Here is a 22271-nt window from a genome sequence, read left to right on the forward strand (position 1 = left end):
GGACAACCCTCCGCCGCCACGTGCAGACGGCTCAATTGGGCCCTAGCGCTGACTAGACCCTATCGGGTAAATTTACATTAGGGGGTACCTTAGCTCCCCGATCCCAAGATGGCGCTAGAACGCCCCCATCAAAAGTCCAGATCGTACTGTAGCGTCGGCTATGGAGCGCCGACGTCCTCTCGATATCGACGGTCTTGATATGGCCTGGAGATCATGGAAACATTGCCAGCATCATCAGACGACGGTGCAGGTGCGATGCGGTGCCGTGCGGTGCAGTGCGATGTGATATGATGACAGTTTCAGCTCACTTTGCCCACGATACCTTATGACAGACTTTCATCGGCCATCTTCATCGCCGGGCTCTGACCTGGCCTGGCCTGGCCGAGGTAAGGTAAATTGCCACTCGAGACGAGGCATGACTTTCCCAGTTACAGTAACATAGAAGTACCTAGGCTTTGGTTGGCCCCCTGCCCCCTGAGCTTTGGGTGAAACATGATTGGGTGCTCGAAGCGACTGCCGCCAATCTCTTCCATGCAGAGACGAGATGGATCATGCATGCGCCTAGAGTAGAGTTCGTGCCCATGAGTAAGGATAAGGATAGACTCCAGCCAGACGGGGTTAGGCAAGGAAGAGGTAAGTTCCTTGTCATGCCTTGCTGGGATAGGGGCAGTATTTGAGATAATTAAGGTAAGTCTGCATGCCTAATTGACACTTACTTACTTACTCTGGAACCTGCGGCACACAACGTAGGTACCTCCGTGCTGTACCCGTTGGCCAATGCGGCAAGGTAAGGAAGGACTTGTAGAAGATCCAAGGTGTCTTGGATGATGCGATACGATACGATACGAGGGAGAGAGCAAGTCTAAGCGGCAAGGGTCTGCAGTTACAAGTACGGTTTGAAGACCCTTCTTGGAGATGAGATGGACGAGCTGAGCATGGGTAAGTACTTAGATGAGTTCACAAAGTAAGGTAAGGTAAGGTAGAGTAGGGCAGGTAGGCCAGGTCGGCCAGGTCGGCCAGGTGCGGTACGGTGCGGGTAAGGTACTTTCCCTGATCCAAGGGGTCCATTCCCGATTCTGGGGTTGAGCTGGACCTGGACAGTGGACAGACATGGACATGGGCATCGCCTGCGACTGTAAAGTACTACTGTACTGTACTAAGTTACTGCGTCGCCTATCCTACTTACGTTCCTCGACCTCGACCTCGACCTCGACCTCATCTCTGCCCGCGCTCAATCTGTTCGACCTAGACATTTTCTTTTCCACTGTGTTTCCTTTCCTTCTATATTTACTTACTCCTTCTATATGTACTGTATCTCTCAATACGTGGATCTTCAACTCACAAGTTTCCACTCCACTCCCTCTTCCGACTCTCAAGTCCCATCCTCAGATCTTTGGTAGCGAGAATCCACCGCCCCATTGAATCTAAATCGGATCTAGCTATATATCTCTCCCGCAGTGGGGGCCCCCAACCCAATTCAGCTTCAATGAGCGCATGATTCTGTTCCACCGCGAATATCCACCACCTCGGGTCGTGCCTCTTGCCCGTTATACAAAGGATTCTTCCTGGTGTTCAGCGTCCTTGGTTCAATCTGCACTTGGCTTAATCGACATTAACCGCTGCATTCTCGCCAACCTGGACCAGGAGGTTTCTTCTTCTCATCTACCCTACTTCCTTGTCAATCACAGCTCAAGGACACCCGCACGCCTCAGTGTCTCACAATCAACATCGGATCCGCACTACACCTCATTGACGCCTAATTGTACTACAAGGAGAATTTCAATTCACATCTCCCATCCCGTGCGGGTGTAGCGAGGAGTACAAGCTCCAACCCCCCAAGCACGAGTTCGAGTACGAGTCCCAAGTTCAGCTGTGGATTTCCGGCGGTAGCTTTGTCTTGCGGTGCAGATAGACTCCACCTCTGACTCGCGCATATGTACCGCTCCCTCCCTCGAATTGGAATGCGCCAAGTACTATCTTCACCTGTGTCCGTCTCCATCTCGTCCAAGCTCCACATCTCCACAAACACCAAGATGCCAGACTCCAACGTCTTGATCTACCTGCTCCGGAGGGATCTCCGCGTGTCTGACAATCCCGTTCTCCACTCACTCGCTTCGTCAAAGAATCATGGGTTCACGCATGTCTTACCGCTTTATGTCTTCAGTGCTCAGCAGCTGGAGGTCAAAGGCTTCATTCCGGATAGCAATACCAAGAGTCCGTACCGTGAAGCGAGAAGTAAGGTTGGCGGCTTCTGGCGAACTGGTCCGCATCGTGTTTCTTTCTTGGCCGAATGTATCTGGGATCTGAAAGAGGGATTGGAGAAGGTGGGAAGTGGATTATGTGTTCGTGTTGGAATGTTGGGTGATGTCGTGGAGGACATGTTAAGGAAGATTGATGCCAAGGGTGACCTGAAGGTTGGAGGTGTTTGGATGGTAGAAGAGGAGGGAGTAGAGGAAAAGCAGGAGGAGCATCGGGTAAAGAACGCCTGCAGAGATTCGGATGTGGAGTTCAAGCTATGGACTGACGAGAAATATTTAATTGATGAGTAAGTACTTGTTCGACTCCACTTGGCACTTACTAACTTCACCAGTCGCGATCTACCACTCACCAACATTGTCGAGTTGTCAGACATCTTTACTAGCTACAGGAAGACTGTTGAACCTCTTCGTGATCATCCTCGAGATGTATTGTCAACACCAGCCAAAGGCTCTCTACCACCCTTCCCACCAAAAGAGTCAATACCGGACCAACGATCTCCATTCATCATCCCAGACACCCTCGACAACCTTCAGTCATCACTTCTCAAACCCCTATCCGCCCACGATCTAGTCACCAACCCCCCATCCTACCCCGAATCAACCAAATCCGCCCACCCCTTCCTCGGCGGCGAAACCCAAGCCCAAGACCGGCTCAACTACCTCATCACCAGCGGCAACATCAACACCTACAACGACACCCGCAACGGCCTCCTCGGGCACGACTTCTCCACCAAACTCTCCGCCTACCTCAGCCTAGGCTGCATCACCGCCCGGCAAATCCACTCGCACCTCCTCTCCTTCGAAGACGGCACCAACCCCTCCTACAGCAGCGTATCCGGCTTCGGCGCAGGCGAAAACCCCGGCACGAAAAGCATCCGCTTCGAGCTCCTCTGGCGCGACTACATGCGCCTCTGCACGCGCAAATTCGGGCCCAAACTCTTCCGCCTCAGCGGCTTCAAAGCCGAAGATTCAGAGCGGTGGTCCTCCCCATCTCGACCATCCCCAGGATCTACACCCGAGGAGGTCAGATCCCAGATCGAGCGCTTCCTCAACGGCACCACGGGAATGGGCCTCATTGACGCGAGCCTGAGAGAGATGTACCACACGGGGTACACGTCCAACCGCGCGCGGCAGAACGTCGCTTCCTTCCTGGCCAAACACCTCAAGATCGACTGGCGCATCGGAGCAGAGTGGTATGAATGCATGCTCGTCGACTACGACCTTTCCTCCAACTGGGGGAACTGGCAGTACCTCGCCGGCGTGGGCAACGATCCTCGTGGCGAGGCGAGGATCTTCAATCCTGTTAAGCAGGCCTTTGATTATGATCCGAGCGGCGAGTATGTCAAGGCTTGGGTGCCGGAACTTAGGCCGCTGACGGAACCGGCGGAGATCTTTCAGGCTTGGACGGTGGCCGGGGAGGAGAGGAGGGGGGAGTTGGGGATTAAGGGGTTGGAGTGGGTGGAGAGGCCGCTTTTGAGGATTAATTTTACGATTAATAGGAGGGGGAGACATACGGGAAGGTCGCGGGGGGAGAGGGGGAGTGGGAATGGACATGGACGGGGTGGAGGCGGAGGAGGTGGTGGCGGAGGAGGCGGAGGAGGAGGAGCGGGTGATGGGGGACGATATTTTCAGAACTCGGGACGTGGCGGTGGTGGGTATGGTGGGAGAGGCTATGGTAGTTCAAGGGGTCATCTTAGAGGATATGGACATCATGCAAGAGGTGGTGGTGGTGGAGGAGGAGGGAGAGAGTATAGGACAGGACTGATGGATAAGGCTGCTGAGTACGAGGCTGCGCACAGTACTGCGCAGTAACGCCCGGTGCCTGCTGCACACTATTCTCAACTCATACTATCTTAATCCTCGACAGGAATCTGATGGAATGAGACTGACTGGAGGAAGACTTGGAAGAGTTCATGTGGGAGATTGCTTTTGCATCCATCTGTATGACCGAATCTATCCGAAATATCCGAATCCATCAACATAGTCGCATCGTATCACCGGCGTTTTTTGGGGGGGCACTTGGATTTGGTCTTGGAACGCGGGAACAAAGAGAAACAGATCGGTGGCGATTTTCATCATCCGCACAAGTACTGCTTCAGAATATCTATGAGATGCGTTGTGTCTCTGGCCAGCTCATGGGGATGGAAATTTTTGAGATAGAAGAGAGAAGAGGTGGGATTGTATAGATGAGCGCTGGTATGGCATGTCATGTTATGTCATGGTAAGGAAGAAGGGAAGTTGGGAATGAGCGTTGGGATAGGGGACTAGGAATAGGAAAGCGAGAAAACATTGTATTATACACTCCATACGCGTCGCAGCATATCACAGCATAGCTATTCTATTCTATTCTATCTTTCACACTACTTACTTACTGTACATAGATCTTTGAAATTCCAATTTACACCTTACACCTTATCCATCAATCCATTCATCCATCCATCCAAACCCTTTCCAAGTGAGAGGAGAGAGGAGAGAGAGGATATCAAAATCCGTAACGGAACGGAAGAATCGAGATGAGGATAATTTAGATCCTGGAGTCGGTGATCCATCTCCAATAAGAACATCGCAGCCATGCAGGAAGCAAGCCTAGCTAGTTTAGCTCCTGCACGCGCGAGTATCAATATCAATGTCAATACCGATATCTGGTCATTCATCAAAAGCACGGTCTGGCACAAATCAGATCATAGAAGCTTTCTGCATCTCCGCCCCTGGAAAATAGGTACTCTTGTCTTGCTTTTTTGCTTAGATCAACCCACCAGGCAGCCCAATCCTTCGTAACCGCCTATGCCTGTAAAAGGTGATAGCAGAGAACAAAACTATAAACACAGAGCAGAGCAGTAGGTTGAGTTGTGAACTTGAACCAACCAAACAAATCCAAACCAATCAAATTCAATCCGATTTTGTTTGTTGCTATGCGCATGATGAGGTATCCACGTCTTCAATCAATCAATCAATCTATCCCGATATCCTTCCCCATGTGCCTCTCCATATCGTGGATGGGTTGACAGAGGTTCCTCGATAAGCTGTCCATAGGAGGTATAGATTTGTTTTGATGCAAGAGCTCAGAGCTGTATTTTATACCTCCATCTCTCAGTCCAGGTGCAGGAGGAGCCTCGAACCTGACACTCGTACTCGTACCGCGAAATGATGGATGTATATGAATCTTGTCTTTTGTATTTTGAGGTGGTGGAGAATTTGGGCCTGGAGGAGGATGTATGCTCGTGGAAGTGGAAGTGCTGCACGAGAACGATTTGGCAGCGTGGACAGTGGAGAGGGCTGGAGTGTGTTGTTTGTTGCTGAACGTTAAAATACCTATTACGTGCAAGATCGATTTTCATTCTGTGGAGGATCAATGTGCTCCTGCTTCGCTGTTTCGCTGAGAATGTGTATGTAGCTCAAGCAAGTGTTAGTCGAATTTGGCGGGAACTTGGTGCAGACACGCTCTTGTGGACCGGGCCAACAGCTAGGGTTTCTGGAGCTTATTATGGCAGCTAGGGAGTAGATAGCAATACTGGTGAGAGCTGCGACTTCATTGCCGTTGAAGCATAGACTGCGTGTTAACATCCTGGTGCCTCTGCATTATTGATTTTGGACTTCTGTATCAACAACATCGCCTTGACTGTTATGGATGAGTTCGGCTTGACGAAGTCCAATCAAGCGGTGCGCGGTGAGTATCCAGCGACATGTTTTTGAAATGTTGGAGGTGTTTTGGCGTCTACATGTCGTTACATGAGGACAATGCGAGTGTGTGGCCGAGAATTGGTAACTTTCAATGAATTCTTCGGAGCGATCGAGTAGCAGACGCCTCTCTCTATGTGACGAGCACAGCGATGAGGCTGAACATCTATTCCATAGTATGTTTCAGATGAAAGAGATATGAACACCTTAAAGCTTCGTCCGAAACAGGTCGTGGAATCGACATCGTGCTTCGTTTGAAAGCCGAACGTTGTGCCTTCCTATTCACCTGGCATCCAGGAAGGAACAAGCATGCAACCTCAACAAGCAGCCGATCTTGTACTTGTAGCTGACAGATATATGGTCATTACGGTCATACAGTTCGGGAAGCTGTTCAGATGTGGTTTCTCGAAGAAACGATGCTCCTTCTTGGAGTGTGCGTGCTCGATTTCGACTGCTCGAGGGTGGAGGAGAGGATGAAACACTTGGGGAAAACGTTCTGATTAGCTTCCATTCGACAATGGGGAAGGTATTTTGGCTAGGAGTAAATGATTAAGTAAACTTCTATAAATGAATGTAGCATCGACCTTCGATTTCCGTGCTGGTCAGTAAAAGTGTCAAGGAACTGTGGTCGGAGCAACTTGACATGGTGAGTTCGTGCAATCCAGTAAATCCTGTTGTATCGAAAATTATGGGTGATATCCAGTAAAAGTTCAGTGCATTGGCAACCGGCTTTCGTTGATTCTCGAGAAAGTAGAGAGCTGATCCTAGTCGGATTCGATGGATGCGAGATCTTTGCAGCAGAACTGATCCATGACATGTCTGAGAGATCAAGGAAAGACTGCACAAGATCAGAAAGCTTACCAGCTGCGTCTGCATAATGCCTTTCTTCAATTTATGGTGAAGGGTAGGAGCTTGCTGAAAGGATTCTTTGCTGAATCTCCAGGAAGAAACTCAAAACTCACAACCATCTGGCTCTAGCCAAGATGTCACAACACTATATCGACAAGGGCGGGAACGTACAGATTGTCGTATTCAGTGGCGATAAAATCAACTTTGACGTTACCTGCCTGCAAATGCGCTTACCGTGGTCTGCATCCATGGCTGTGGCCAGTGGAGGTAGCACGAATCATCGCAAGACAGCAATATTACCCGTCTCAAGCTCCAACCAATGTTACCTCCAGCTTAACGCTCAGTTTTCTTGCTTCCCGATCATCATACGCCACGTTCGATATTACATCTTTAAGATGCATGTTCTAGGACAACCTTGCTGACCTTGAATTGGTGTGATTGGACAACATACTGCTCAACGCGCGGAATTGGCCGCCGCAAGTGACTGTAGATGGCCACGAAACCACTGGACCTGCGGATCTGATTTGATGCAGACAGGTCTAGCATAAGCCCAGAAGCCCTCCAGCTATGGGTGGTGTCATCCCAGCAACCACACAGATGATGAAATAGGAAACCCGAAGCAAAATGACGCTAGGATCAGCCTGAACCCCCCCCTCCCTTCACTCTGGCTGGAAAATCTGGACGTACGACATATGCCTGTAATATGGACAGGATTTAGAGTAGTCTGCACGGCTCCAATCTTAGGCTGTCACACAATAAGGTTCGACGGAGAAACCGGGCGAGCGTTTGCGAGGGAGAATGCAGTATAAGAAGCGCAGCCTCTATTCTCTTCTCCCATCTCCTTTTGCACATTTCATCTCTCGTTCTTAGCTTCTTCATGGCCGGACTCACAACTCAGAAATGCAATTGATCAACAAAGATGAAAGCGCCAGACTTCTGGGTCACGAAACCGACGAGATTTCTCCCTTTGTTTTCGCCCGCTTATTTTTAGCTTGTGTTCCGACACACGAGTCTCAGACTCTGCGCACCTCAATTTGATGACGATATATGTTGCTTTTCCTCGGCAAGTTTTCTTTCTCCTCTGTTCAAACCAAGGTACACTTGCCGAGTTCTGGCAAGACTGGCACGCTTCCCTTACAAACATCGAGTTTGGTAACGGAGCAACTGTCTCTATCGAGGTTTGCCAATGCGCGAATTCTTGTCAGGGTGGTGTCATGAGGGACGGCACGGCCAAGGATGTTCTGCAGAATATCCCACTGATGCAGATAGCTGCATCGGGTGTCGCTGCCCACTCTGGACCCCTCGCAAGTCGCATGTTGGATATTCATCCGCGGATGAGATTCGCTGCGACGTTGTCAAGACCCAGATATGTCCAGCACTGTTGTCTTCAGGGATGTCTGGAAGTTCGCTTCACCAAGCCATCCGTCCCCGGGTCCTTGTGCCTTGTTCGCCCTACTGCTGTTCGCCATATCTGAGCTGGTTCGCATTGTCTCCGACGTTCTGAGACGGCGCAATGGAAATATGCGACTGAGCTCACTTGATTCAATTGCTATTTCTCCTTCTTCTTTTCTTGCCGCATCTCAATACTTCTTCAGCACTGTTCCAGTAGTTTCGTTTCAATGCTACTCATCGTCAACGATTTTCCAGCTTTGGGTTCGTATGAGGATTTCTCTGCTTCGAGCAGAACAAACTGAGGACAAGTGCTCAAAGAATTGACATTGTGGATTGTTCCTGTCAGCCTTTCGGGTGGCTGCTGATGCGAATTTCATACCCAATTGGCTCGGCCTAAAACTGGCTGGGGCTTCCACTAGAGAACCCATCGTGCTTCATGGGAAGATTACTCTTCAAAATTTGGGCTAGTTGATACGACGGAAGTATACACTGGGTAGTGCCCATATACTTTACATTGGTAAAAGGGGAGAGTTGATTCTGTCGTTTTCTTGTGCATTTTAAGAAAGAATAATGTGGGATTGAAGAGGATGTCGGGGATGATTATCAGCAGGGATGGATGTTCGGTTGCTACCGCTACAGAATAGCATGCACACAGACAACATCTGGACTTGAATATCCCCTCATCAATCGGGCGTACAGTCCTCAGACTCGACGCAGAGCTCAGCGATACAGCTTCTCTACTGGCCGCCACAGAGGGTCTGCGGATGCGGGGAGAGCTTTTTACTCCATATCAGCCATGGCTGACCGACCAGCCACCCGGCAGGATGTGCTCCAGTATGTTTCGACCTCACAATGGAGATTCTACCTCATTCCACACCGCAAGACGAGGGCGAGTGCAGCAGACCAGGTTATCTGATACGACGCAGACCACATACGGAGGCTGCTCGAGTCAGAGGCTCTGCAGGAGGAGCACCCTGTCAGTTCGGGGCAAAATAAGGTGGCGCGTTGTATCTTCACGGTAGTCTGTGTGACGAAAATTCCCACCAGCTGCATCGAAGCCTCTCCTATCATGTTTCCTATGATATCCATTCGAGATTTCTAGAACAGGTATCGCATTGTCTTCTGCAACCGTCAGGCGACGCCTCGAGAAACGTAACGGTCATTCGTTGGAGGACACAGACGAGGGGACACAAAATTTCTGTGCATTGGAACGGTGACTCCAGGCTTCCACAAATTGAGTCTGGAGGAAACAGGACAGGCTCTATCTGGATGTATATGGGATTGGATTTCAGGTGATGCAAGCGAGTTCTGATAATTAAACGCACTGTTTACTGACTCTTTTCAAGAGCTTGGATTTCCGAATAGCACACCAATTCCCCTTATTCGGACCTCGAAGTTCAGTGCTATCTAGAGCCCCCTATACCAGAGGTAGCCCGCGATTCCTTTGAAGACAAGTGCGTGCAGCGGAAGTCTGGCAAGGACATCATACATATTTGCGTGGCTCCTAGCTTGGGAGGGAGCGGTAGCCCATTTGGGCAAGGTGCAAAATGCCTATTGATGTCAAGCCAGGTCCGGAAGGAGAAGTGAGTTTCAACACCCTAGATCAAAGCCATTTCCTCCTAACTGCTTTCAGGATCCAGTGATCAACCTACCACCAGACACTACAAGCACCACGGAAACGTCGTCAGAAACCACAGGTACTTCTGAAGGCGGCTCAGGAGGAGGTCAAGTCAGCTTCTCCGCTGGAGGAGCGAACTGAGACCAAAATAATTTTGTATCAGAAAGGCTGGGTAAGCGAGACTGTGGCGGATCTGGCTGGAGTCCCGAGAGAATAAACAAAGCATGTAAACCTTTCAGGGCCAGGAAATGGAATGTGAATGGGAATCAATCTGGACAAAAGAGAATTGGCATGGGGCAGGAAAATACTTCGGAGTAATTTTTTTCTCAAAAAGCGTTATATAGATAGAAGAAGGGATATATAGATGAAGGGACTAGGGCTTCGTACATAGAAGTAAAAGGTAATCAATTGTCAAAAAACACCTATTCTGAGCCTCGTCCGAATGAACCCGTTGGGCAACCGCGCCTTGTCACGCGTCTGATGAACCGCTCCAATGGCATTCCAAGCAACATTGAACACAAAGCCCAGGGGCTGTTCTCTCTATAAGAAGTCCTACGCCCACTGAGCCAGGTCCCTGAATTTCGTCCTCCATAGTACCCCAAAAATACTCGAATCTGTATCTGTCCATTGCCCAAATCATTTGCCAACCTATAAACACATGATCCCGCCACTTAAATAATCGAAAGAAGAAGCTTCTAATAGGTAGAGCGTGCTAGACGAGTGTATTTATGTGCGTTGATCTCATTTGTCCGCGAGTTTGGGGGTGGTGTGCGGTCATCTTTTACCGGCCCTCCATCCTCTGCAGCACCACGTTAGGCATACAACAGCCTCCTGGCTACCAACTGGGCAACCAGAGAGCCCAGTGGTGAGTTAGAAGGACAGCGCTTGTCGAAGGCTCGAGATGGAGGTTATATGGAGTGTTGCGAGGCTTGCACTTGCACTTACTCCTCTTCACTGCCCTTCCGACTGTTGCTCCTGATACGATGACGGGTCTCATGCTTCCTGTCAATAGGCTCTTAGGTCTGGTACCGAGAGGTGATGACGCTACTAACAAACATAGAGAAGAGCAAGGCTTACCTTTGGACCAAATGGACGCCGAAGGGGTGAGGTTTCGGCAGACTACTAGCCAACAGTCTCCTGCTGCGGAAGATCTTTCTGAAATCCGGACCTCAAGCGGTACACTGCCTTCTGTAACAGTAGAAGAAACTTCACAAGTACAAGAGGACCCTGAGCTTGAAGGTAAAAGGACTGCAGTGTTTAGAGCGGGAGTTTTGCTGACGATGACCTTGCCTTGTGAGCAGACTCCTTCGTTAAGATCAATCTGCGTCGGATCTCAACGACCTTTTCCCCACGAATAAGAGCAGAAAAGAGAAAGACAGAGGAGAAGCGTTTGAACAAACTGCATGGCTACCATAGACTGGAGAAAGAGAGTTGTAAGTTATGTCTCACGACTTTCATCTTGGGCCAAGAACTCACATAGTACATCAGACGAGAAAGTACCTCAAGGCTTCCCAAGACTTGCCGCATTCGTTTCCAGCGACGACGACTTACAGATCTCCCGAGGCTACAAGACCTTACATAACCACCTCATTCTGATCTGCGAGGTGGAGCTCAACGAGTTGGAGAAGCGACTGGCAGAGCTCGACAAGCACGACGATACCGATCCGATAACGAACCATCGCTTGAAGCATACAGAACACAAGAATTGCTGGGATGATAAGCGAAAGATATTGATGATCGATATCAAGGCGAAGCTCAAGGAGTACGGTATGTTGAAAGATCACGTCGGGAGGATTCCGAGATCTGATATTGAAGTAGACGACCTTGTTTTGCGCCACGCGAAGATGCAAGCTCTGGGTCGAACCCCCAAGCGTGTCCATAAAGTCTTATACAACTGGATCTGGCAGAACAAGCCACTTGCTCCAGGGTACTGGGATTTCATCATGCACCAAGACGATTTCCTCAGCATCAATGGGCATGGTAGTAATTACTTCGAAACATTTCTCCAGGACCGACTCAACAGTTGGCCGTGGAGCTTCTTGAAGGTACGTTAACATGAATGCGGACAAAGAGTAGAGCTGTACTTTCGGAAGAATGAGAATGCTGATACTGCTATCAAGCCATACCTTGTAACTGCCACGGAGCGCGAGAAGACCACGGATACGCAAGTGACGTACTATTCTGCAACGCTTCTTAAGATCTGGGGCGGCCTCTTCTTAGTACTAACCACCGTCGGTATCCTACTGACTCCAGTGTTTCTCTTGTTCTTGGTACCCATGAGTCGTTCCTGGATGGCCGTTACCGCATCCATATTCATCGTCCTATTCTCTATCGTGGTGTCGGTGGTTACTGGCGCACATGTGTACAATGTCTTCGTCAGCACTGCCACGTAAGCCTCATTCTAAAGCCCAATGTTTTCTTACTGATAATCTTGTAGATATAGCGCAATCGTGGTGACCTTCCTCGGAAATATTAGCGCCGGGAATGGAAAAGTCACTCCCCCAATGTGAAGCCTTGAAGGCGCAGACAGACTAGCGATGGTCTTAGAAGATATGAGGAGTAGTTATCCAGGTAATTCATTGTAAAGGAGTCCGAGAGGTCCAAAATTTCTTTCCTTTGGGTTCGTGTATGAGGGATGCAAGCAGGATGAAAGCAATTTCCTAGCAAGTGAGGTTATCCAGACCGCTCTTTGACGAATTCCATTCTTGTCTTCCGTTCAAGCACTGAGTCGATCGTCGAGTCTGATCTGTGATTGCTGGTAAGCTCCAAAGCATACGAAGTAGACTTGAGACCTTGTGCTATTGCTAGGAACTCCCAAATATAGATTGCGGTGAGTTCAAGTGATGTCCAAGCCTTGCCGCCGAGCTCGCGACACACAAGCCACAGCCGAAACACCACCAACTAGACCCAATGTGTATTTCGACGACATACTGTTCCTGATGGAAATATATCAATATGACTAATTAAATATTGGCTCCATAGGTAAGTAATACTGGATGTAACAAACTACCATATTTCTCCAAATTTCGCGTCTTGTGGCCGACCATCGTCACGTGAGCCTCTGAATATTTCTTTGCACAATCTTGGTTAAAAAATAACCTATTGGTAGAGTCCGATGGAAGCGATGGATATGTTGTACCTGGATATTTATAACTTTTGTTTGGGACGATGGGTCTTGTTGTATATGATTCGTGATACGGCAAAGAAATCGCACTCGTGAACTTTTGACTTGCAAGGGTGGTTGTTATTTATCCTTCCAGCACGTGGACAAGCACGTATAAAATACTAGCTAAATAACTTCATTTTTGAGTTATTGTATTATCGTACAGTGATATTAATAACTCTACATCTAGACGTTCTCGAGAAGCTTTGCGAGCAGTGCGCTCTTAGCCCAGTTCATCTCAGTAGCTGTGGTCGCAGAAGGAGGCTTTTATGATGTTTAATTCTCACAATCCAGATCTATTTTTGAGCAAGAAAATGTTGTTGGCTCGCGTCCCAAATTCATCCACAACTTTGTGTCTATGATACTGGTGTGTGTATTCACGTTTCTTCTCGATAGGCATTTTCCGTCTCCCTCCAGCGTTGGAGTGTGCGGTGCGGGGGGTGTGGTGTGCTGAGAGCCTCCCTCTCGAACTTGCATAGCATGGCATGGGGACGTGGGGTGTCTGTCTGTCTATCTGGGCGCTCTGATATCTGATCATATATACTTATATGCATGCCTAACATACACAGATACATAAGTAAAAAAATCAATTTGAGCCGCAACTAGGTCCAATACAGTAACCCGGTGACGATACCTACGTAGCTGTATAAACAAGTTCGCTGATTGATCGATCCATCAATCTCATGGAGCAGTAGAAGGGATACAGGTGATGAGGCTAGGGCAGGGCTGGGACTTGTACAGAAAATGAAAAAAGGTAAGGAGTGGTGCAGTAAAAGGAGACCGAAAGGAGAAGCGCAATTTTGCAGATTGATCTAGGTGTGATAAGTACTGGAGTATTGGAAGGGCATGCGTTATACGGAGGTTAAAAAAAATTAAGTGTTGGAAATTGTTTATCTTTGCCTTGAGCTTTTATTTGGATTCTGATTTGGATTTGTTGACTTTCTATCTTCTTTTGGAGAAGTGTAGCGAGTATATGCACACGCCCTGGGTGAAGCGAGCGGTGAAGGAGCCAGGGCGGATCTTTCCCAGGAGATCATGTCGATCTGGAAAATAACTAAAAAGGTAAAAAGTAACCCCCGTGTAATTTGTGCAGTGAATACATGACTACCCCAGTATTTCCTAAATGAAGCTAGCGAATATGGTTGTGAAGCTTGCAGGGAACACAATATCTTTCCATCCTCGTAATTTACTTGGCTTGTGCTCATTACAGGATTGTGTATTTGAATGGTAGAAGGGGGACTTGAATAGAATGTGTAGGAAAGGGCAGGGAAGATGAAGATGTTTCGTTTTGGGACTCGGTGACTTCTTCAAGAGAAGCGAATGCAACTGCCAGCCTTGATTCCCTTCTAGGAAGTAGTGAGGGTAAGATCCTCAACTTTGTTGCTTTGAATTTGACTTCTCTTGATGTGCATTCGGGGAGATGAGAATCATGTAGATTTCGATCTGAACGGGGAGAGAGAATACCGTCTTCAGCGAGCGAAATGTCCTGCTTGGCGAAGGCGCGAACGGCGAAATAAATCCCGCTTTCTGTCAATAGCAAGGCAAATGATCATTATTTTGTGATTATCTATATAGATATTATGTGCTTTGGAGCAGCTTTCGATATTGCTGGAGAACTAATTTTCGTGGACGCACTTGTGGGAAGATTGAGGGCCTCTGGTAGCCTCCTGGCTGGTCGAAGTCAGGGATGTGGGTTTGAGAACACTGACCAGCAAGGAAGACTTCGACTATTGATACTGCCATCTTGAGTCTGTGTGGCAGATTCGAGGTTTGGTGGCAAGGTTCCAGTATATTCTTCTGTAGGGACGTCTTGGTGGCCTTTCAAGGTTGTCAAGATTCAAGAGATGGTCCCTCGAACTTGAAAAGCAGAGCATTGCCAACCACGTCAGAACATGAACTGCCAGAGCCTTCCAATTTCTCAATCCATTCCCATATATGATTTTCAAAGGAGTAGTATGGTGCTGTATGCTGCCCTGGGACAGCAGGCAGCGGTTCGCCTCAAGTCCGAAGTTCGGTACTCGAAGTGGGTTCGAAGCCGAAGCGGTCGTTCGGAGATGTAGATTATTTGCAAGAAGGACTCGGACAACCTTTTGAGCAGTGATGATTGGTTATTAGGAGATGTTCGAAATGCAAGTGACTCGCCCTGCTGTAAATTTGCCTCGTGATTGTAGAAATCTATTGAAGTGCATCAGAGAAGATCGAGCCACGAGAGATGTTGGAACCAATGACAACAAATACACCCAGCTCGCCAAATAGTGGCATATGATACTTTGTGCGAATAATCAGAGTCGATAGTTTGGATCGTTTATCTCCTGGAAAGTGTACAATTTGTAAGTTAGCTCGATCTTGGAAGACGTGTCGTTCATGCCAGGTCGTTTCCTTTCCAGGCTGGCGCCGAGCTGGACCTCAACCCTCATCGTAGATTACTGCAACTAACCACTGGTAAGTCTTGAAAAACAAAGATATGGCAACGACAGCGCTCAAAGATGCTCGTAGCGGTGCAGCGGATATTGTCAGAACGATTCGAGATAGCTTCTTGCTGGTGGTTTGCCCGGAACTTTGTCATTATCAGCACGACAGGAACTTCGTGATATTGCTTTGTTCGTCCTGCTAAACGTTGGATTCCTTTATCTCTCGCTATTTGAAGGAGTTAAAATGCTCGGGATGCTGTGCTGGGTGTCCAGGGAATTGTTGTTCGATAGGTGTTCACTGCTCGCGTACAGCGTCAAAACCTGCTCCTAGTGAAGCCAACAACAACCTCCAGCTTCTCTGCTCTCAATCCCGAACAAAGATAGTGAATCTTTCTCAACAGCCAGTAGTTCAGAAGGCTATTTCAACTCTTGAATTACGACAACAAGAAGTTTGGAGCTCTGTAGCGAGACCAAATGGTGAACGATCGAAACTAGGTCGGCTGTTCCAGGACGCCGGACCGCTGAGGGTTCAGCTGTCTCGCCACCCTACACAAACGATAATACCTGCATGCAAGCCTCGGAACTCTTTCACAAATGTCTTTTAGGCTCGAGCAGTAACTTCCACGCCTCTCCTCAAGCCAAAGACATGACGGGGGGGTCGTGCCTGAAACAGCTTCGTGCGATCAGACTAAGTGTTGGTTTGGGAGAACTAACAATAAGATGCTTCAAATTTGAAAGTGCAAGACGCTTTCCACGCTTCACATACTCGTATCTTTCCACTGAATCCAGCGATCAAAACTGCTGGCTTACCATGGCCCACTTCAAAGCACTTTAACGGACGACGGGCTCCTCATGGCTTCATGTTAGTATCCACCAATCCACTTGTCATTTTGTACCAATAAGAAAGTCTATCAGAAGGCAGCTGAAAGCCTAAGAGACATGAGCCAGGCAATCTATGGATCAATGTCCCGCCTCAACCATGGAGAGTACTATTGCTGCTTTAAGACTGCCTCTCCCTCGTGCTGCACGACGCCCGACATCATCCACCTGGGTATATAAAGATGCCATACCCAGCCTTTTCTCCTTAGTCCTTCTTCTCCTTTCTCTCTTGGATCTCGTTCCCATCCAGCGAAGGCTGCTTGCAACTCCATCCCCAACATCACATCTGACATGGACTAGGGGAAGACGGCCCGACTCCCACAAATGCTCATCCCTGGACTCGATCGGATGGGGACTTAGACGGACTTCGACTACGTATCAAGACAATACTGCGGGCACTGCATCGAGCAATACCCGTATTGAATTCGCACGCACAAGCAGCAGAGTGCTGTCAAGTCTACTCCTATTGGGCCGCCAATATCACCCCCACGAGCATTACACAAGGATATCTGTACACGGAAAATATGATGTTCCAGCCAAACAGCAGAAGGTGTACCCAAAGAACGCTAGAACCGCGCGCAGCCATGCGAGTGGTTGCTTGCAGGACGGGACACCGCTGTAGCCGCTGACCAAGACATGTAAGCAAATCCAGAACTTATTGGATGTTGGTATTATTATTGTTATCAATTCACCCCCATGTATGCAAGGCATTTCCTCGGCCCTTCCCGTTGTTCCCCAGGTTGCCTTGATTTTTCTGCAGGGAAGGGTTTGCACCTGCGGTTCGCAAACTTATGACCACACCTCATTCCCGTAATGCTGAAGAGACAGGTACCTCCATTGATGTCCCCCGTTTCCTGCGGTCTCCTTGACTACTTTCTTCTGCATTGCTTTGACCTTTTGCCATTCTATGTTTCAAAATCCCAACTTTGGGTCTGTTCTTCTGGCAAGAGCCGCGACTCGAAAATATTTCGCAAAAAATAAAAACAATCATGGCGATTTCAAGTGGAAACGTTTTGATTTTTCAGCTGAAGATATGCCAAGGGAATAAATGACCTTGACTGGCTGTCCCACTGAGGAGCCTGAGGCGTGTCAAGAAGAAAGTGGTCTTGCTTTTCGGGCATCAATGGACATTGCGAGCTCCTTGGAACGTTCCAATTCATCAAAGCTTCTTCAATGGTCGTGCTCAAGCGAGGCTCCCATTGTGTCGCGAAGAAAATATTGTTCCTGAAATTAAGGCGTGGAAAAGGAGAGATGGAGAGAAAGAAAGTGCCCAAAGGCACGAAATGTGGACCGTGTTATGAACCAGGGGGTCGGGCCGTCGCGTCCCGTAAGAGTAAAAAAATGGGGACTTCAGCAAGTAAGAAACATGCAGATGTCGACTCTCCAAAGAAACCGGGCGTACCATATCGAATTCGACGCAGCACTGGACAGAGCACTTCGTCTCATTGGCTCATGGAGACGGTGAGGAGGTCTAGGGAAGATTTCCGCCTTATCAAATCCTTGTGCGGCGTTCTTTGGACTTCTAGAGTCCCACTATGCCAGCCTCACGATGGACGACTTCACAGCCAGCCAGATCATCGCAGATGGCGAGCACAGCCGAGAGGATTGGGTAGGCAGATTGGCCGGGAAGCTCGACGCGGTTTGTCTGCGAGGGAGTCCTCTGGCTGATTGGGTGCGCTTCCGTGGCATTGACAAGGCCACACTGGAATCATCCACGAGATATCTGGAAGACACGATCAAGAACGCACCTGGCTGTACCTGACAGTCATTGACACTTGTTATCTCGTACGAGAGATAGCTTGCGCTGTCATAGAGCCTATTCTATCGACTCTGCAGCCACAGTTTGTGTTGAGCGGTACTCACGGCTTCTCGTTGCCCTCTCCACAATTGCATCCACGTCAGAGCAGAACGGAGAACATAGGATAATACGTCCACATACAAGGTTAGATCTGGTTCCCGTGAGAAACAAGCTTGTGCTAAATTAATGTCTTGAGAATAAACCTGGATCCCTAGTCTTGCTTGGTAGAGTTGACGAAGAAGCGAGGTCCGAAAAGGGCTTATTGCAACGAGCCGGCAATGGGAAAAGCACGCCTCTCGAAAGCTGATGGAGTGCACAAACAATACGAGAAAGGCTCAAATAAAGATCCAGTAGATTCTGCGGCGGTTGATGAAGCAGCTGATCCCGAACCTGTACGTAGTCATGTCGAAATGCAAGGCAGACAATATTGACGATGGATTCAGGAGCCGAAGAACCCAGCGCCAAAGACTGGCACACGTCACACGAGCAATGGCAAAAAGTACAAGGGACAAAGTTTGAAAACGGGGCGGACTTCATAAAAGGATAAACAATGGCAATGATAACTGTTCATGGTCGAGACGAGGGGAGGAGCGTTCGGTTGTGACTTGCTGAGGTAGAGGATAGTTGATACATAAAAGCATGATATATGAGTCCGAGAACAAGCTCGAAACAATCAGATATGCAATAATCTGTGATCCAGGTAGCCACAAAAATGCCCTGCAGTCAACCACGCAGATCGGTTTGAAGTGGCTAGAGTGTCAAAAACCTGGAACAAAAAAAGGGCAGCAAATCACCAAATGCGCGTGCAATAACTAGTAACATGTGACTGTCGCCCTCGGGGTACGTATACTAGAGTACAGACAGTCCGTACATAAGTACTGAAGCCCCCGCCCATCGCTTTCTGCCCTTTTCAAATCCCAATTCCCGCGTGGGCCTGATAGGTGCGAAGCCGAATTGTCCTCATTCTACCTCTTTTCGTACAACACGAGGAGACATAAACAATCCATAAACTCAGAGCCTATTTAGGGACGTAGCAGTAGCTTAACAGGTATTGATTCTCGCGTTTTTAACTCGCTAGTCGTTGCCAGGGTCACGGAGGGTGTGTGGGTGAAATCCATCGCCCCTTTTAGAATGTTGGTAGTCAGCCATACTCCAGGCCGCATACTGCTGCCCGAAGAGTTCAACTGTCGCAGAGATGATAGCCTTCTTCTCAAGTGTGAAGTTGCTTGCAATGTTTCCATATAGTTACCACCATGGCCAGTCGAGACCTAGAAGCATCAGCCGGGACAGAAAGCCCAGGACCGCAAAGCCTCCAGAATGCTTACCTTCGTTTCTCTTGCAGTACGGAGCGAGTCAGATCTATCCCGCTTGCAGATCTGCCTCAAATGGAGTCCGGCTTACGAAATCGTACCCAAGCATCGTCGTCTCCGAGCACCGTGGCAGTCAACGGCGATGTACACGAGGCGAGTGAACTTCCACCAAGTGACGAGCCACAGACTCCCGGTATGCTTCGAAACAGTATGTGTAGGTCTATTTAGCAGAATGGTTAACTCATGCAGAAACTACACGCTTTGCATCTGTAGTCCGAACTGGTTCGAAAGGCCTGCAATCACTGGTCACCACTGGCTCTTGGTCGACCCAGAGTCCACAGGAGCGGGAGTCATTCAATAAGCTGCATGGGTATGACAACTTTAAATATGACAAAGGTATGTGATACATCATATCCCCAAGAGCCTCAGGTCGTTGGTACATGCTGACAACATTTGACAGTGGACGAGTTCGACAAAGGCTACCCACAACTCGCAGCGTTCGTAAACAGCGACGATACTTTCGCCAACTTCCGCCGTTTCGGTCGCTTATCCACTCGATTGCTCCTCATCATGCAGAATGAATTGAATGATCTTGAGCGGGAACTCGATGCGCTCGACAAGCAAGATGGGCGAGACGAAATATTGCAGGCGAGGCTTCGCGGCTTCGATGGTTCGGAGCTTGAAGGTTGGACCAACGAGCAGCAGACGCTGTGCATGAAAATACAGGAAAAGTACGTGATATACGGTATGTCTTCAACATTGACGATATGAAATGGAGAATGAGGAGACACTGAATAAACATTAGCCGAGGTCCTCTTGAAGGATGCAAGCCTTCGTGCTCTGGGCAAGCCGCCTCCCAGGAACCACATGGCCAATTTCAGATGGATGCATAATACCAAAGCTCTGAAGGAGGATAAACGCGACTTCTTGAACCACCCAGATGACTTTGTGTCCATAAGCCGACATTCTGACCGTCGTTTTGAAGATTTCATAGAATCATGGCTTGATAAAAGAGGGCCGAATTTCTTCATCAAGGTGAGTGAACGATCGACTTCTTGACGGCAACTCTGTCGAATACTTCCAGGCATCTCACACTAATGTGTTTAAAGCGCTTTCTGAAAGGTGGTGACAAGCGAAATGATACCATTACCAAACATGTCCACTTCTACTCTAAGCAGCGGCTTGCACTGCTTTCCATTCTTCTCCAGGTCCTAGTGGTAGCAGTCCTCTTCCTCGTGCCGGTCTTCATCTTGTTCTTGGTCCCAACTAGCCGAGGTGTCATGGCCGTGACCGCAGCGGTCTTCGTCCTTGCCTTCACCGTGGCTATCTCCTTCATGACCGGAGCAAAAGTTCAGGAGGTATTTTTTGGTACTGCCGCGTGTGTCCCTCCCATATTCCTTTTCCAGTCCGCGAAACTGACGCCCAGTAGATATTCGGCAGTGATTATCATGTTCTTGGGCAATATAAACCAGTCTGGGTCTCCCCAAGCGTCTTGATGGAGGTCGGATGTCATCTTTAGAGGGTTCACAGGCATTTGGCGGTTGGAACACATGGAGCTCGGTTTCTCTTTCTATGCTCATTCTCGAGACACTATGTGGCCATCAACTGTTAACAGCGGAGCTTTCTCGAGTATGGATTAGGTTGGGTTCAGTCGTTACCTCCTAAGATTTGTTGTATTCTCTTTCTGCGTAAGGATCTCGTTAACATGAAAAACAAAGCTTGGCTATCTGATCCTACACAGCCTGCACAACTTTGATGCATCGGATATTCTTTAGCATTCATATTTAATGTTGACAGTGTGAAGCTGTAAATCTACGCGCTGGGTTGGTTGGAATGCGGCTCTGATGTTGCGGTCTGGATTCTGGGGAATGCTACCTCAAGCTCGGGACAAAGTGGGGGCGAAGCACGAGCCACATTTCCTTGGCACGTGATGTTTACTTTCTCTACCGAATGCTTGTCCTTGTCTTGCCGCGGCGAAAATCTAGTTGGAATCATGGCTAGTGTCCGTCAAAAATCGCATATAGAGAAAGGGCGAAGACTGATTAATATCAAAATCAAGATCATATTTTCAAGTCCTACAATGACGAAAATGTAGGGCAATTTGAAAGGATGGATCGTATATTGGAGCCGAAGAGATACGCCGTTCGCTATTTGTTTTGGTACCTTTGAAGGATGAGGCTAGCTGAACTCCAAAAGCATATGAAATTCTCTCCAGCAAGATTCACTCCATTGGAGAGCTCTTGAAAACAACTATTCTGCATCCCTCGTCGCCTACACCTCTTTCACCACCGCCTCCGCCTCGTCCCAGAGCTGCTGCTGATCATGAGAGCTGGCAAGGCTCAGGAGATTGGTTTTCGTGATATTCATTGACTGGGATTGCAGCTGATTCAAATGATGTCGTAACCGTAACATCATCTCAATGTCCAGTTCCAAGGTTCTTTTTTTAAGGGGCAAGATGCATCCTTCGGAGATCAGCTCATTCGGGATAATGAAGCAAATGGGAAATAAAAGCCCGTCTAAAAAACCTCGACTCTACTGTGTCCAGTTTGTGATTAGAAGAGCTTACCCAGAGCATATGGCGCACCTTCGTATGTATTTCGAAGTAATTCTCCTGCCGTATTAGAAGCGCTCAGATTCACCACACCATTGCCACTGACGGTTGCTGGTAGATACTGGGCACCAGTTGCCCGAAATTATCGGGTCAAAAGCTCGTTATATCCCTGTGACGTGTGAAGACGTCAGAAGGGTTTGCTGCGAGTGCTGTGAGATAGCCAGTTCTCGGTCATGGTTACTATGGTCGTCGAGCAGACAGGGACAGCTCCTGTTCTTGAGCAACTACCCTTTTCGATCTCGCTTAGTACTCACGCTGTGAACCTTAATATCACTGAGCGAGTTGATCCGTCGCCACCGATGGA

At 48.6% G+C, this 22271-nt stretch overlaps 7 protein-coding genes across 7 annotated transcripts; all 7 read left to right on the forward strand.

Annotated features, from left to right (window-relative positions):
• The first annotated feature begins 193 nt into the window (after positions 1 to 193).
• Positions 194 to 4594, forward strand: ONS95_002753 (uncharacterized protein). The gene is made up of 3 exons (XM_058496028.1): positions 194 to 687; positions 751 to 2545; positions 2591 to 4594. The coding sequence occupies exons 2-3, from the start codon at positions 1935 to 1937 to the stop codon at positions 4068 to 4070; spliced, it is 2091 nt and encodes a 696-aa protein (XP_058354758.1). The 5' UTR covers positions 194 to 687; positions 751 to 1934; the 3' UTR covers positions 4071 to 4594.
• A 5130-nt stretch (positions 4595 to 9724) lies between these two features.
• Positions 9725 to 9936, forward strand: ONS95_002754 (uncharacterized protein; the record flags this gene model as incomplete). The annotated part of the gene is made up of 2 exons (XM_058496029.1): positions 9725 to 9760; positions 9811 to 9936. 2 exons carry the CDS (start codon positions 9725 to 9727, stop codon positions 9934 to 9936), a joined length of 162 nt encoding a protein of 53 aa, XP_058354759.1.
• Positions 9937 to 10778: 842 nt separating this feature from the next.
• ONS95_002755 (uncharacterized protein) lies at positions 10779 to 12305 on the forward strand (the record flags this gene model as incomplete). The annotated part of the gene is made up of 6 exons (XM_058496030.1): positions 10779 to 11034; positions 11097 to 11228; positions 11284 to 11562; positions 11614 to 11840; positions 11916 to 12184; positions 12233 to 12305. 6 exons carry the CDS (start codon positions 10779 to 10781, stop codon positions 12303 to 12305), a joined length of 1236 nt encoding a protein of 411 aa, XP_058354760.1.
• A 6019-nt stretch (positions 12306 to 18324) lies between these two features.
• ONS95_002756 (uncharacterized protein) lies at positions 18325 to 18585 on the forward strand (the record flags this gene model as incomplete). The annotated part of the gene is made up of 2 exons (XM_058496031.1): positions 18325 to 18438; positions 18490 to 18585. The coding sequence occupies 2 exons, from the start codon at positions 18325 to 18327 to the stop codon at positions 18583 to 18585; spliced, it is 210 nt and encodes a 69-aa protein (XP_058354761.1).
• Positions 18586 to 19431: 846 nt separating this feature from the next.
• Positions 19432 to 19760, forward strand: ONS95_002757 (uncharacterized protein; the record flags this gene model as incomplete). Its single annotated transcript, XM_058496032.1, has 2 exons — positions 19432 to 19549; positions 19606 to 19760. The coding sequence occupies 2 exons, from the start codon at positions 19432 to 19434 to the stop codon at positions 19758 to 19760; spliced, it is 273 nt and encodes a 90-aa protein (XP_058354762.1).
• A 166-nt stretch (positions 19761 to 19926) lies between these two features.
• Positions 19927 to 20415, forward strand: ONS95_002758 (uncharacterized protein; the record flags this gene model as incomplete). Its single annotated transcript, XM_058496033.1, has 2 exons — positions 19927 to 20101; positions 20162 to 20415. The coding sequence occupies 2 exons, from the start codon at positions 19927 to 19929 to the stop codon at positions 20413 to 20415; spliced, it is 429 nt and encodes a 142-aa protein (XP_058354763.1).
• A 38-nt stretch (positions 20416 to 20453) lies between these two features.
• ONS95_002759 (uncharacterized protein) lies at positions 20454 to 20852 on the forward strand (the record flags this gene model as incomplete). The annotated part of the gene is made up of 2 exons (XM_058496034.1): positions 20454 to 20734; positions 20786 to 20852. 2 exons carry the CDS (start codon positions 20454 to 20456, stop codon positions 20850 to 20852), a joined length of 348 nt encoding a protein of 115 aa, XP_058354764.1.
• Between the last annotated feature and the right edge of the window lie 1419 nt (positions 20853 to 22271).

Source organism: Cadophora gregata (assembly GCF_030347475.1).
Source record: "Cadophora gregata isolate MNR1 chromosome Unknown scaffold_11, whole genome shotgun sequence".
Taxonomy (NCBI): Eukaryota; Fungi; Ascomycota; class Leotiomycetes; order Helotiales; family Ploettnerulaceae; genus Cadophora; species Cadophora gregata.

Excerpts from the sequence above, each read along its gene's own strand:
- ONS95_002753 (XM_058496028.1), top strand. The coding sequence starts at position 1,935 with ATGTACCGCTCCCTCCCTCGAATTGGAATGCGCCAAGTACTATCTTCA. Across the intron at positions 2,546-2,590 it reads GAGAAATATTTAATTGATGA|TCGCGATCTACCACTCACCA; the intron begins GTAAGTACTTGT and ends TAACTTCACCAG.